Below are 15,356 nucleotides of genomic sequence, written 5' to 3'. Positions count from 1 at the left end.
AATTTTCAGCTGATTATCTAAAGGCATGGAAGCCAATAAACACACCTCATAAAAAAATCCATGACAGCACAGTGTAGTTAATCTCAGCAAAATGCATTCTTCCAGAAGAAGTATCATTCAATTTGGATAGAAATAGCTCTAAGAAAGGACTGCATTCTAATCTATATGTCCTCTTACGTGGCTTCTTATTTGCAAGGAAATATGACTTGAAGACATCCTGATAAAAAATACATGCTGTTAAGCTTTGACAGCCATTCACTGTGGTCCTCCAGCAAGAATCATCAATGTTATTTATATTTGGAGGGAGAAAGCAGAGATCAGCCTAATATTCATGAAAACAACAGTATACAGTTATTCCCACTGGAAAGAATGTCAGAAAGCAACCTTGCTATTTGATTAGCTTAACTCTGAAAAGCCAGATAGAAGCCAGAACAATATACATTGTAGAGCTTTATTTTGACAATGTGTTTAGTTGTTCAGTTGTTTCAGATACTTTTCCTCCTTAAATGTCAGTACTATTTTTTAAAAGGCTAATCCCAGATATCAAACAACAACCGGCTTAAAAAGTGGTACAGTACATCTGAACCAGTAAACTACTGGTGGAATTGTCTCTAGGAGGGAAGGGTCCCTGGAAACTGCTATTTAAGTTGGCAGGACACCTCTATTTCATAGAAGAAATAATGTTCCTGTTAGAAAACACTTCTCTTGTTAGCAAATGCAGCACACAAAGGGGCAGCTATATTTTGCTTACCTCACGTGTGACTCTTCCGTTGTTATCAAAGTCATACAGTGTGAAGGTCCATTCTTGCCTGTTATCTTCCTCTACAGACACATCACATTGCAATTCCTAAGAAACACGCAAAGAGCAGCTGATTACCTAAAGCAAAAGGTCTGTTTCAGAGGAAACTCTTCATAGAGGGAGGCCACCTGCTTTCTTCCTTCCTCCCTCCCTCATGGGAGAAAGCTTTCAGGACATGTCCTGGGGAGGCCTCTGTCCACGAGGCTGAAGGAGTCTCATCACAATCACATGGTAACCATGACTCCCTTAGGCTAGACTTGAGGGAATCTGCAAGATGCTTTCTACTTCATTGTAGAAAACACTAAGAGGTACAAGACTAGTCTCTGAAATGCTTGAAATAAAATATGATTTCCCATCAGAAAGTGAGAAAGAAAACTCTGCTTAACTCAGAAAGAGAAAGGTATCAGAAATGGACTCACAGAATGAGACAGTACACCACAGTGCCAGTAGTCATTAATATCAAATGGACATATGGCACGAATCCTCACCAGTGAGACCTGTCCTTGACACAGATATTTGATATCCAAAGGTTGTCAGGGTTAGTGCAGTACAGCATTATGCCACTGAAGCTCCTGAAATGGAGCCTGCCTAGGAACCGGCAGGTAAGAATGACCTAGGAGTACTGCCCGCTCCTTATTTTAACTGTGCTCCTGTTAGTGAGAGTGTGGTCTGCTGTGGATAGCCTGGAAGAATCAATTTGTTAAATGGGAAAAAAAAAAAAATCCTCAAACCAAAACCAAGACTACAGCCAAGAAAAAAGGATGCACTTTGATGGACTCCAGTCATTTGGTTGTAAATTGTTTGCTTTCTCTCAAGACCTGTGCAATCAGAATTATCCAGAGCCACAACAAGGCAAAGCAGAAAAGTTACAGTGCAATTAAAATGAAAGCCACTGTATGCAAGTAAAACAAACAGCTCCAAATAGCTTCAGCATGATAGAGCTCAAAATACCTGGTTGATCTTCTGACTTGAAACCAATTCCCTACAGCAGTTACCGGTACCACTTGTCCCCTGCTGAGTTCAAAGCAGTCTGCTCTCAGTTGTAACAAGCCCAGCTGAAAGCTGCCAAGTGCCCCACACTCTACTGTGGAAACACGGCTTCATGTTACATAAACATTCCCAGCACCTTTAAAAGCCAAATCACATCCACCTCAGATTTAGACCTCTTGTCTCAACATTTGCATTTCTGATTCTTTTATACCTTTGAAACATTTACCGATCTCCTAGCTTACATAGTCTGAAACTTTCATTTGTAGAACAAGGGAAAAATGTCAATACTTGGTTTCTTGCCACATATTACTACTTCCCTGTCCCACACTGCCTAACATAACATCTTTATGTGAGGATGTGCCTTGCTTAGTTAAGAGCCATGGCAACTTTCCCTGCATTAGTCATGGTGCCTAATACCAAGTGCTAACCTTTATGGCATGCCAAGAACTACTTGGGAACAAACACAGACTACGCCGTGCCGCTACAGTAGAGTTCCAGCTACTCTGGCACCAACCATGTTGACAGGTGTCCTCCAATGTTCAAATACCAAGGCACTGTTAATTGCAATTTATCATACCTTCCCTGTCTGCAAATGTCTGCTACTCAAGGCAGAATATAAAACGAGCGCAGAAAAAAGTTATCGCTTTGCAAAAGAAAAAGGCAGGGAAAGGCACAAAGCACCTGGCAACACCTCAGTCGCCTATGGGACAGGAACCCCCTTTTAATCAGCCTTAAAACAGTAAAAAATAAATGATACCAGACTACTAAATCTGCCCTAGAGAAGGAAATGAATACTCAAGCCATGCTGCAAGGTGGCTGCACGGTCTTTTAAACAACAATTGAGGAACGTAAAGCTCATTTACTGTGACAGGCTGACAGCACTGAAAGGCATAAGTTTGCCATGACTGCTGGAGTGAAGAAAGATGAAAATTCGTGCTGTTTCTTGCTGGAACCAGAGTATCTTCCTCCTCATCAAGACAACCCTCTAGCTAGATGACAGCATGTTTCAATACTCATGTTTATTAAATCTCTCCCTATATAAACAAAACCTCCCAGCTAAAAGAAAACAGACCATCAGATTCATTGCCCTCCAGGATGCTTTTCCTCCTCCCATTCGAACAGATGGATTTCCTAAGTGACCGGTAAGGGTTATTTCACTTTGGAGGACCGGGCATAGATGACCAGTAGTTAAGGAAACCTCTACAAACATCTTTTACACTAAGCAGATTTAACCAAGTGTAATAGTCCACGAAAGTCTATCTAAAAATTCAGTAATGTGGTGGCTGCCATAATAAATTACTAACAGAAGAATTATAGATAAAGGGTTAAACCAAACACCTCTTCTCACTATACATTTCAGATCCTACAGAGGAGTGACCATTTGATCCTCTCCAAATCTGGAAATACACCTAGCTAATCACCTAATAAGGAGCACCAACTGTACAACACTGACTTGTGCCAGTTCTGCTTCCTCCCGTGGCCATTACAAGCGTTGGGAGCTATATACATGCATCAGAGGACACTATTTGGATCACAGGTTATTTTTCTACCATAATTATGTCAGTACAGTGAAACTTTAAAATATAGAGGACTTACTTCAAATTTCAGTTGCTTCTTGGAACCTGTGCGTATGTCACTTTCTTTTTCTGCTTTCTTTTCATCTCCACTGCAAACTCCATCTGTCTTCTCTGGAGGCAAAGCCACTGCGATAAATACATTTAAGAAAAAACGCTTATAAGGAAATGTCAAAGCAGCCTCATATTTGCAAATCTGTCTTTATATTTAGGGTGAAATTGATTTCAGCAAACTTGTATGAGAGGATCATTATACTTGATTTGCTTTTGTGTTCACTACACTTCTGGCATAATTTCTGCAGACAATCTACCAACAGCTTTTGGTGCACAGCCTCTCCTACAAATATCACTAGAGTCACAGGAAGTTCAAACACAGTATTATGAGACTATAAATCAGCAGAACTGTTACTGTAAATAAGCTGAATATTTTTGTAAAATATTGAAAGTTTGTGACATATTGTGAAAACACATAGCATTCACCACCAGTGAATGAATTAATGAAGCTGAAATGAAGTCTCCTCATTCTGTTTCAGTTTCTCCTCTTCAGACAAACCTCACTACCTTCCAGAAAGGTAACACTACTTGCCGAAAGGTTAAGCTGCATTTTTTAACTTATGTATGAAAAAGTATATTTCCCCTGTTTGAAGTAAAAGTTCTCTTGCATAATTCAATAGCAACCATAAAGAGAATCAATATTAACATCTATCAGACATACATCACAACATATCATAACATACATGAGATATATAACAGAAAGGGATATATATTTCTCATGTGGATAGAAAGACAAACACCCAGGAACTTAATAGCTGTGCCTTTGGCTCCTGCAGAGGCACTCAGCCTTGCACAAGATGAAACCCTATATCTGAAGAAAATTAATTCTCTATTCATTATGAAAACATACAGATTTTTTTAACTCTACGCTCAAACATTTTACCTATGAGTTTTTTTATATATCCATACACCTCTATCAACAACATTATATCCAAACTTCATGAGGAACAGAAGTAATCATGCCGACTCCCCCTAAACAGAAGATATTGCAAGAATGCAGGTCTTGAAGTCAATATTTTTTCTCTTGCACTGCAGCACTTGCATCTACCCAAAGCCTTTATCCTAATGTTATGTAGGAGCAGGATCCCCTCTAGTCCAGGATGACCCATTGCAAACTGTGTTTAACTCTGCAGCTCTCCTGGTGTTTGGCAACACTGAGGTGCTTCCCAAGCGTTTTCACAGGAAAGCAAGTCACTAATGTGCTAGAAATTAAAGATAATATTTTATCCATTTTTCAGTATTTTCTTTCACGTTTAAAACAAACAATTATCTAAAAAAGCCCCCCAAACCTAAAATCTACCATTACTATAGCTTTATACTCTCAGATATTCTAAAACCTAGGCATTCTGCCACAATATTCACATTGCCACACTGCATCAGATCCTGCACAAGGTGACTATTCCCTGCCCAACGCTCTTTGTTGGGATTTTTGTGTCTTGCAGAGTATTCTCTACGACCACCACACCCTCACACCGCGCTGAAAGCTGCTGACAAATACAAGAAGCATTGGAGCTTCCTGGTCTACAGGGTGCCTCACAGAACAATGCCGATGACAGTTGCGCTCTGGTTTCAGGAACAGCCCTTCCAGTGGCATGTGTAAAAACCTTTCTGGATGTACATTTAGTGTGTTCAGATAGGAAGCTTTCACTTTAATGTATAATTTATGTAACAGAGGAAAAAATGTGCTCTGACAAATTAGTCTTCTCAAAAAATAAGAGTTCAGCTATTGGGGAAGGAGGAGATACATCTTGCAGTACACTCCTTGAGACAGTTTAAATACTGTATGTCAGAAATTATCCTCTTTGAGCTCCGCTGACCTTTGATCTGAAGAACTCATTGGTCTTGCTGCTCCGGGGAATTATCCTTTGAAATCAGTTACTCATTTTGGAGCTCAGAAGAAATGGGGAAATCTGGTGATCTCATCCTGATGTCAAGTTTCATTCAGCAAAGAAAAATGAAATCTAAACGAAGAAACTTTAAAGGGGAATATGGAGGTATTAAAGTAATATTTATGAGTGATCAAATAATGTGTCTGTACATATACCCTCAACATGCCTTATCCAAACCCAATGAACATTTAAAAATACACACTGGAGTACAACTGCTTTGTCTGAGGAGGGAAGGATAAGCGTTGGGTATCTTGTTTCTATACTTAGTTTTGACTATTGACATGTGCTCAGTTTCACAAAGGATAAAAACACATGCTGAACCTACTTATAAATAAAATGAGAATGTCTGCTTGGGACAGTTAAAACTGGCAGTCTGTAAACATAGATCTACCATTGAGTAGCAGGCCAAGGTTCAGATATATTCACAATGTGAACTTCCTTTCAGCTCTGCCAATGATATTAAACTAGATCAGACAAGATTGCTATCTCAAAGGAGTGTGGAGAATTAATAGACTTGTGTTTCAAAGTCTAGGCTATCAGACATAGGTCCATGTACAATATGTCATCTGTGCAAAAATACTTACTTACCTCCCCACTCAGATAACAAGTCCTGACAAAGAGGACGCTCTATATAGATGAATATACAGAGAAATCTACCCTTGTTGCAGGACACCACAACTGGAGGAAAAAAAAAGTGTATTTATTGCTTCTCATGGGAATAACCATATGCTCTCAAAAACAATGTTCCCTAACAAAATGTTTCATGAATTGAAATACTGCATATGCTTTCTTTATGATGTTCTCGTCTCTTGTTCATTATTAATGGTCTTGTATTTACTTCTATAAACTTAAGACACTACAAAAATGCGTCTGGACAATATTTTAAATTGGAAAGACAATAAAGGAAAAATATTAACTTGGAAAAATTGTGAAATACCATTCTTTCATGAAAAACAAACTGACTGGCTTAAGCATACTAGCAGATGTTTCTCTCTAAGATTGTTAATTACTACCACCCAATTGCTTGAAATTGAGGTGGGGAGGAAGAGAATGAACACCAGTTTAAAGGTATTAAGACTCATCCCTGAAGAAATAAGTCTTTTTTTCAGGAGTTTATTCATTCCTAAGAAAAGAAAAGGTTATCACCAAATCCCAGAAATGAGGTAAAACTGTTGTGCTGTATGCATTGAATAAGCACAGAATACTGATCTACAGACAGCCACATCATTCTTCACTCACCTCCATCCTGCATCTCAGAATAAGGGGAGGAAAAATCCAGAGAGACAAAATACAGCTGCAGTCAGGTCGAAAAGTTACTGTTTAAACTTTCACCCTCATTCAGGTGGCTTGTCATTTCAGATTTCTCAAAACCTTATTCAAGCAAAACACCATGCTCTTTAACAAATGATCTTCCTTCTTGAAGTAAGAACAGTTTCACTCTGTTTTTCATCTGTACTGAGCATTTTAGTCAGATGGATTAAGAGGATCTTGTAACCAGAAACAACGAAGAAGGCAACTCTGATGAATGTTGGGATCTAAGTTACGGCTACCAAGTTCAAATTTGCACAGCAGTTAGGAGAACTCAGGCTAAAGACAAACTACTTCAGAGCTTCTTAGTGATGACTGCCATTCCAAAAACATTGTGATGGATCATGACACCTCAACTCAGAAAGTAGAACTATGGGAGAAGGCATGCAATTCTACAAAGGTAAATTACAACTGGACGTTATCAGTGACAATTACCGTAACATCAGGGTCATTACTGTGTAATTTTTGAGAGAAAGCAGAGTAAAGGTAAAATTGCAGAATTTACAAAAATGCCACTATGAAAGTCAGCATCTGGCATACACAAAACCAAACCCTTTGAACCGAAATATTATTATTTTCCCCTCAGGTTGGATAGACTGGATTCCACAGCAATTCTCTGAAACTACTACCAGAAACAAAGGGACAGAATTATCTGTACGTGAGGAAAACCAACGAGCCATGCAGTGCAACCTGAGACTTGTGGGAGAGTAGGATAAAAGTGAAATTTTAAAAAACATAGGTGTATCAAGGCAAGGACATGAAGTCACAAGCACTTCTTTAACAGCTCAAGTAGAACTTCAGTAGCAATATTTGACCGGTGGAATTGAGCAAAGAGCTGGTCCAACCAAGCCCAGCAGAAAAATTCCTATTGACGTCAATAGGGTAAAGGTTTCACTTCCAATTCGAAGACCTAGCAGACACGAAAGTTGAAGTCAGAGACTATGAGGACGAAAGGGACAGAATGAGAATTAAGCATATTGTTTCTCCTGAAGTCTCCAATGTCTAAATTATCTGCTTCTGTTAACATTTTTTCATTGCAAATATGGTTTTTCAGACATGGCTAATGTTCTTCACTGACTGCATGGCAACAACCAGTGCAATAACAACTATGTTTGAAAGTCCAAATTGAGAAATTATTCTTTAATTAACAATTACATTCACATCCAGATTTCAGTTTTAAATTCTCCTGGAGGCCATGGATTAAGAAATATTACCCCCATCAAACACATAATTTGGTTTTATTCACAGACTTGATTGAAATACATCTCTGATGGAGATTACTTCAGCAAAGGTCCCCTTCTCCAGGAGCAAATGAACATAGGCAGAATAGGACCAGGAAGGGAGTAACATTCCTGTTCCACAGCCACCAGAATAAGCACATAGAAAAACAGGCTCGTCCTGGGTCAGTGCCAAAAGCGTGTGCTCAACTTTCTCTGGCTGAAAGCTGAAGCTGATGAATTAGACACACCTTTCAAAACAACAAAGACCAAGCTGCCTTCTCTGAAACCCACTGTGGGGAAATTAATTGTCTGTCTGGGATGGGTATTTCAAGCTGAAAATATGGAAAGAAGCCATTTTCTTCTGTTTTACTGTTTCTTGTTGATAGTCATAACAGAGAGGGAAAAAAAAAAGATTCACAATGTCCTAAGACCTACGCTGCCCACACCTGACCCGGGGTGCACAGCAGAGGGAAAGTGACTCAAGACCATGTGATGGATTGCAAAAAAAACCCCCCAAAACCAGACAACCAAAATGTGTTTTAATCATTCAGGCATCAGATAATGATTCTAACTCACAAGTTGCGACTAGGATGCTGCAGAATTGCTGAACCGAAATTCACTCAAATCTTCAGGCAACATTTTCTCTCCTAAATAAAAAGTAGTCAAACTCAGAGGTCTGTGCAACACTACCTCCTTTAAGGCTTCAGTTCCTTTCGCCAACCCCAATAAACTGACAAGTAAGTATTTCCAAGCCTTTTTTTCTTTTTGGCTGTTGGGTCAGGGAGAAATATTTTACTATCTCCTTACCAAAAAAAAAAAAATAAAGACTTGTACCAAAGATGCAGATACAAAGGACAATATGTTCTCTCTTTGCTAGCTAGGGTGTAACTCATACATGCTTAAATACTAAACCTAGATTTCTCACACTCTCTCTGGAGTGAGTTTGCTAAAGGGAGGGAGTTTGTTAAATTTTGCCAGATTACGATTCCCTTTCCCAATTAGTTCCCAAACTGGCTGTATTTCATAAACAGCAACTGCCAGATTAAATGCCTTACTTGACCATCTTCACCCAATACACTTTGATGTTCAGTTCTCAAGCTTCAAAATACCTTTTGGATGAAGATCAGACAGCACTAAACAGAATTACTAATTAATTAAGCAAAGTTAAATTTTAAACACTGTTTGTTGTGCTAGCCAAAAGCCTGAACAGAACAGTGTTTTTTTTTTCCCTTCTCATTTGAGATCAAAGAAGATCATTTCGCCCTCCCCATCTTAAAAAAAAAAAAAAAAAAAAAGTGGGGGACTGAGGACAGGGGCGGAGAACCTCCACAAGCCTTGCTCAGAATAAAGAGTTCAGAATGATACCTGTAGCAGCAAGATCTGTGTTTGATCAGTGGGCATATCAAAAGCCACAAGAACAGAATGCAATCTGCTATAAGTATCTGTATCATTTAACACCAGTAAGTACTTCTTAAGTGAAAACTGTCACTGTCATATGGACCACTTACCACTTTCTAACAGCATTATGTGTCCCTGGAGCTCTGAATGAGTGTGGAATTCTGTTGCTGAACAGTGACAGATGGGGACACCAACTGATCATTTGTAAGTTAAAGCAAAAGAAGAAAAAGCTCTTTTCTCTGAAGATGGCCATACACCGGTTTTGGATAGCAACTGGTAACAATTTTGCTTTTTTAAAATCCCTTCTCAGTGTAAGTTGCAGATATGCATGTTCACATAGGATTTTCTGCCTTACATTTTCTTTGCCTCTTTGGATGATTTTCCCCTGAGATTCACAAGGGAAGAAAAAGAAGAAAAAACCAGCCACTACATAACCCTTTATTCAAATGAAGGCTGAGTAGGTAATGTTATTAATAATGTAGGCTTTGATATCAACTCGCTCCCATCTAACTTAGATGTTTAATGGGAAAATCGTGTTACCACTACCTCTGCTATGATAACAGGGCCTTTAAAGGCATCTGAACTGTAAGATTCATTTAATCAGAATTGCTTCCCAGGAGGAATAATGTCACTCTGACCCTCACAAGGCTAGCTTTTTAGAGAGAGCAATGTTGTGGACCTGTATTGACCTGTATTGTAACGTTATTTTGGCTGTGATAAATCCGTTGCATATCTGACAACTCACTCATAGTTAACATTCAGTAGCAGGCTCGGTGTTAGCACCCTCAGAGCACTACATCTTAGTCCGAGAGGTGTGGAGAACAGAAAGTGAGCCACAACACAACTGAAAAGTAATATAGTGCCTAACAGACCAGCATATACATGTGCATGCCCCAATATAGGTCTCTTTCCCTTCTCATGGGGGAGGAACGGTGCTAAGCTGATACATCACATGCTGCAAAACATGCAGAGAAATAAAATTCATCAAAGCTTGACACTATCACCTTATTTAAAGGCTACAAACCACACAGGATCTCATCACCAGAAATTATGCCCACAGAGCAAACACAGGCAACTGCCCACCATAGTTAATAATTCTAGTACACCCTAAAGACCATAACCAGAGATGGAAGCCCACTGTGCTATATACTGCTCACAATGCAGAAAAGGAGATCATTTGGAGCACGATTTGAAGCATACTTACAGAAGGAACCAGCCCTTTCAGTTGCTCTAGAGAGCTCGTGTGTTTCGTAACTCAAGAGACAGCTTCCTCATTAATGGAAAACCCTGCAATATCCTCCTAGACAGTGCCATTGTGGATTTTCATTCAAATGTAGCACCTTGAAATCGGGGCAGCAAAAAAAATGGGGTTTGCAGCACCACACTTTATCTTTATGCTCCCAAATCCTTATGAGGGAATATAACTCCCTCCTAAATAAATCTTTTGAGCACAGAGTTCTGGGCTGCCTTGGCTCTCCTGGGCACTCCCTGCCAGTGCTGAGCCCCGTGTGCAGCCCTGGCTGCAAGGCACAGCAAAGCTCCCTGCTCCTCCAGGACCCTGTGAAAATTCCTCGGGTAGCAGCTCTTCTGCTTCTGGATATTTTGTTTTAAAACTGCCATGCCTTTCCTCTCTTTTTGTTTCCTTTACAGTTTTAAATCCTTTTTGGTGCAAAGTTCAGCACTTTGTGTGACATATTTTACCGGTGAAAGGACCTAGATTGTTGGATCAGATTTATAAAGCAAGAAAAACCTGATTACTGGTATTTTTATTTCTTTGGTAGGCTGGGGGTTGGGACTTTCCATCTAACAAGAGCAGCTGGACTCCAAGCTCTTTCAAGAGCAGAAATGTTGCTTCAGGTTCATTTCTACAACCCCATAGTGCTGCATTTATTATTTGCTTTTACTCACAAACTAGTTGCGGTTACAAAAAAAACACTCTTCCAAACAAATGACATTTTATCTTTTTCTCCACAGGAGAATAAGGTTGACTGCTACTTGTGCTTTGAGGTTTGGATATGATTGAGATGAAACATCTGTTATGAAAAAAAGGTGTGGGGGGGACTTTTTTAAGCTAAAAATATCATGCCTTTTTTTTTTTTTCCACCAAACCTGAAACATGTGATGAAATTCAACTTTTAAAATACAACCCTGGAGCTACTTGAAACTATAAAAGTCTCCTCAGTATCTGAGGCAAGTCAGAATTTCCACTGTTCAAGCTGGGCTTTTATGAAGAGCAGACTTTAGAAAAAGCTGTAATCTGTCTAGGTAACAAAGGGCACTTGTTCTGCCTGGTGAGGTAAAACTTTGGGTTTCTGTAGCTACTGCAGCAGAAGTGGAGTTGAAGCAGACAAAAGCACCCTGACTGATACATACTTTGAATTTGGAACAGCAACTGGCAAAAGCAATATGCTTTTCACTGAAATTGCCTCTATGAAGTCTGCATGTACATGCTTGTGTATTTGTAAGATTCAGCAGGATGACAGGTTGTTGTGTCTAAACTATCCAGCCCAAAGGTTCAGACATCTCTCTAGTTTTATATCTATCCAGCCACCTATAGAAAACGATGGCTCCTAAATTCAGTCCCAGCTTGATGGTTTCTACTTCTGAGTGCATGGTAGAAAGGCAAGAATTATTTAAGCATGTCATAAACTGCATCCTCACATGAGGCTCTCTGGGATATGAAACCCCTACCGGGAGGAAAGAAGGACCTTACAGGAACATGGGACCTAAGCAAAAGCCTACTACAGAAAGTTACCAAAAGCCTACTACAGAAAGTTACCAAAAGCCACACAAAGGTGGAACTCTGAAACTCAGTTGCCTGGCTCTGACAAGGTCAAGTCAAAACCAAGAAAACTGGAAACTTAACAAATATTCAGAAGTTGCAGCAGGACACGCTGCCTGTTACATACAGTATTCAAGGTTTCTGAAAATGAAATAACGTTTCATGTGAAGGCAAGGAATTTGAAACAAATATACTGTCTTCTGAAATAGCCAGGGCCAAAACTCCTTTCAGTTACAAGAGCACAAAACTGGACTAACTCCATGAACACCAGCATAGGAATATTATCTTTGCCTGGAAATATGCTCTAGTTTCACATGGATGAAAAAAAAAAAAAAAGAGAGTCACAAGAGAGTCAGAGAAGAATGGCATTTTGAGTCACTTTTCAAAAACATGTTTAATAAAACCTCTGCGAACTGTGGTCAAAGCTACAAGAAAAATAACTGGTAATAATCATTGCTGGGAAATTAAAAGTAGAAAAGGACCTTTGTTCTTCGACTAGAATAAATGAAACCACTGGTATTCATCATGTTTCCAGAGAACTTGTTTTCAAACTCCTGACTTGTTCCCATTTTTCATTCTTTGTTCTTGGTGGTGGATGTCCTGGGGCAAAGTTCAAGTACATTTTAATACTGCTGCACATGCACAGTAATGGAGCTTTATCTCTGTACCATACACACCAGATGAGCTGTGTTTCACACAAACACCAACAGTTAGGCGTCTATCTGATGGTAGACCTTGCCTCCCAGATTAGTCATCACCGCAGAGGCAGGCGAGCAGGACATGCAGACTGATGTGGGTAGCCGTGACCCAGCCACTGCGGGCAGTGTTCAGGGTTTGAGAGGCGTATACACGCAGTGGGTAGCCAGGGCAGAGCCGTGCACCAGCCTGTATTCCTTTACACTCCGTGTGATTGTTACCCAGCCGACGCTAGATGAGCAGCTCTCCCAGTTCCGCCTACACACACTACAGCTCCTTCCTTCTCCAAATCACATTGACAGGCCAAGGGAAACACCATAAAGATTGATTTGGTAAGTCTTAATTACTGAGACCCAGCCCTTTTGAATCTCATGCACAGAGCAGGAGTCTTATTGACACGGTACCCATTTCTCACCCTGCACAGTAGCTTCCCTTGGGCTTCTCTCGCTGAGGTGAGCAACCAGTTGGGTGCCACAGTCTGCTGCCTAAGCTCCGCCGTGATGCTTTGGTTACCTTCAGGATGTGGAAGGTAAATGCAAAAGCTCTGCTGCCTTTCATGAGATCTCCTTAAGCTACGTACTTTTGCCCTCTGACTGCCCTGCTTCCCATACGCACCCCAACTGCCTCTTACATGCTACAAGAGTAGCAGCTTGAGAGACTTGCTTTTTACAGGTTTTCAACAGTTAGATCCACAGGTGACTTTTGCCACCTAGCAAACTAGTACAAGACTACTCCAGAGCTGAGAATAAATTAATATTCTTAATGTTAATTGATTCTTTTTTTTAATGACCACTCAGAAAGAGCACTAGCTTCTCTGTGAAAGAAGGAAAAGCTGCCAGTCTTAGGTAGAAGGAAAAAGTATGAAAACCAAATATTTTTTTATAAATACCTAGCATGCATATAATATTAAAGCTTTCCATGTTTAAGATGTTAATAAGGATCAACTCTGCCTTTTTCAGGTGCTTGCTCACTAGCTCGGTTTTCTACTTAGGTGGTTTTTATATTTTACACACAACTGAATTAACATTTGGCTTTCTTCAGCCACCATAAAGAATAGAGACCATGCGTAAGTCTAGAAGGTTGTCTCGTGTACAATACTTTGAAACCTTCTCTCTGTCACTTTGCAAGGAACAGATATGGATACAGGAAATCCCAAGCTCTGTTCTCAGCTTTGCTATCATATCCCTGACCCAAACACGCAACTTGCTTGTGTTCAGGAATAATAACTTGCCAGTAGTGTGGAATGATGTGAATACAAAGATCAACGTGAGACTGTTACTTACAGCAGGTATGTTCTTCCCAGTGTAATGTAGAGCATTAATAACCCAGAACAAAACTCTCAAATCACAGCCAAAACACATCATCTATCAAAAACTGAGTCAGCACCAGTAGGAGCTGGTGGATAGTCAGCTAAAGAGAGCGACACTATGTGCAGGGAACAAGCATGGTACAGGCAGCAGAGCACATACTTTCCTCACAACAGCGGCTCAGTCTGAGGAGGAAAGCTCACCCTTCGAGGTGACATAACAGCCCACTTTTCACTGCCTTTCTGTGCTCTGCTTGCCAACATGGGTGGGAGCTGTTAGACACTGTAAAGGTCCATTTGGAAATACCTGGAGATCACTAACTCATTACACACAGGGCATGGACAAACATCGGATGGCAACAGTCTTTCATCACTACTGACCTGGCTGCAATTGAAACACCAGCTCTAGAAGTAAAAGCTTCTGATCCAAATACCAACTGCTCTCAACTGGAACAGCTAATATTAAGAAACACTTGTACATTTCTATATTTCTAAATTTTTTTTTAAAGTGACTTATGCCATAAGATTTTCCTCCCACTCATGGCAAACAGCCTACCTGCTTCTTATAATTTCCTGGATCTGTGTGTATGACCACAGGAAAACTTCTGCTAATCCTACCAGTCTCATGTTCTTTAGTGACTTTTATTCTAACTGCCAAACTAAGCAGTTTTCTCTTGGCACTCTCCACGGCTCCTTTTTTAATTCCTGCCTCCACCCCCCATGTTCCTCGGTACTCTTTCCAATTCAAAGTAACCAGCTTATCAGATTCCAGCCTAGACAGGGGATAGCTGTTTGTCAGACAATGCTGGATGATGCCAGTGGGTCATCCTAAGCTGAAGATAACGTTTTCAGAGTTGTTTCATGTCATATTGAGTAGAAGGAAAGGGTTTAGCAGAAACCTCTTGACAGCCAAAAAAAATACAGCCAGTGAACGCCAGTCTGAGGTGATCACACAGCATACACTCATGCACAGAGCAAATCTATGGTAAGTGTGTAGGATTAGCAACAAGTCATTAAAATGCAGAGTTCCCATATAACATCCCAGAAGGCTGACCACAAGAGCACTTTTAAGGTAGAATTATTAGCACTCTGTTTGCAGTGTCAGAGATGGAATAGGTATTTTGTTTAAGAACACAACAGAGAAGAGACCTTCATTTTCTGCAAGCATCAGAGCCTGCATAAATAGCATTAGGTAGGTAATAACATCAGTGCCGAGATAAAGCAACTTTGCCTGCATGCGAGATGCAATCTATATCCTTTCCATAAGTACACCAGTACTAGTAGTTTTTTTACAAATGTGATAGACTTCTTTTTTTTTTTCAGCAACAACATGTGCTTTG

At 40.0% G+C, this 15,356-nt stretch overlaps 1 protein-coding gene across 2 annotated transcripts in view; it reads right to left on the bottom strand.

Moving 5' to 3' along the window:
* NKD1 (NKD inhibitor of WNT signaling pathway 1) overlaps nucleotides 1-15,356 on the bottom strand; it is a 101,555-nt gene that overhangs the window by 17,805 nt on the left and 68,394 nt on the right. Inside the window, exons 5-6 of one of the 2 annotated variants that reach the window (XM_069868255.1) lie at nucleotides 3,386-3,492; nucleotides 752-847 (exon numbers count right to left, since the gene is read on the bottom strand). In XM_069868255.1, the coding sequence (XP_069724356.1) occupies nucleotides 752-847; nucleotides 3,386-3,492 (203 nt within the window). The remainder of the gene's footprint in view (nucleotides 1-751; nucleotides 848-3,385; nucleotides 3,493-15,356) is intronic. The other variant, XM_069868256.1, reaches the window with a different exon arrangement.

The sequence above is a fragment of the Phaenicophaeus curvirostris genome, chromosome 14, assembly GCF_032191515.1.
Source record: "Phaenicophaeus curvirostris isolate KB17595 chromosome 14, BPBGC_Pcur_1.0, whole genome shotgun sequence".
NCBI lineage: Eukaryota > Metazoa > Chordata > Aves > Cuculiformes > Cuculidae > Phaenicophaeus > Phaenicophaeus curvirostris.
Note: the sequence above shows the minus strand (reverse complement) of the source record. Positions and strands in the feature narration are given on the sequence as shown.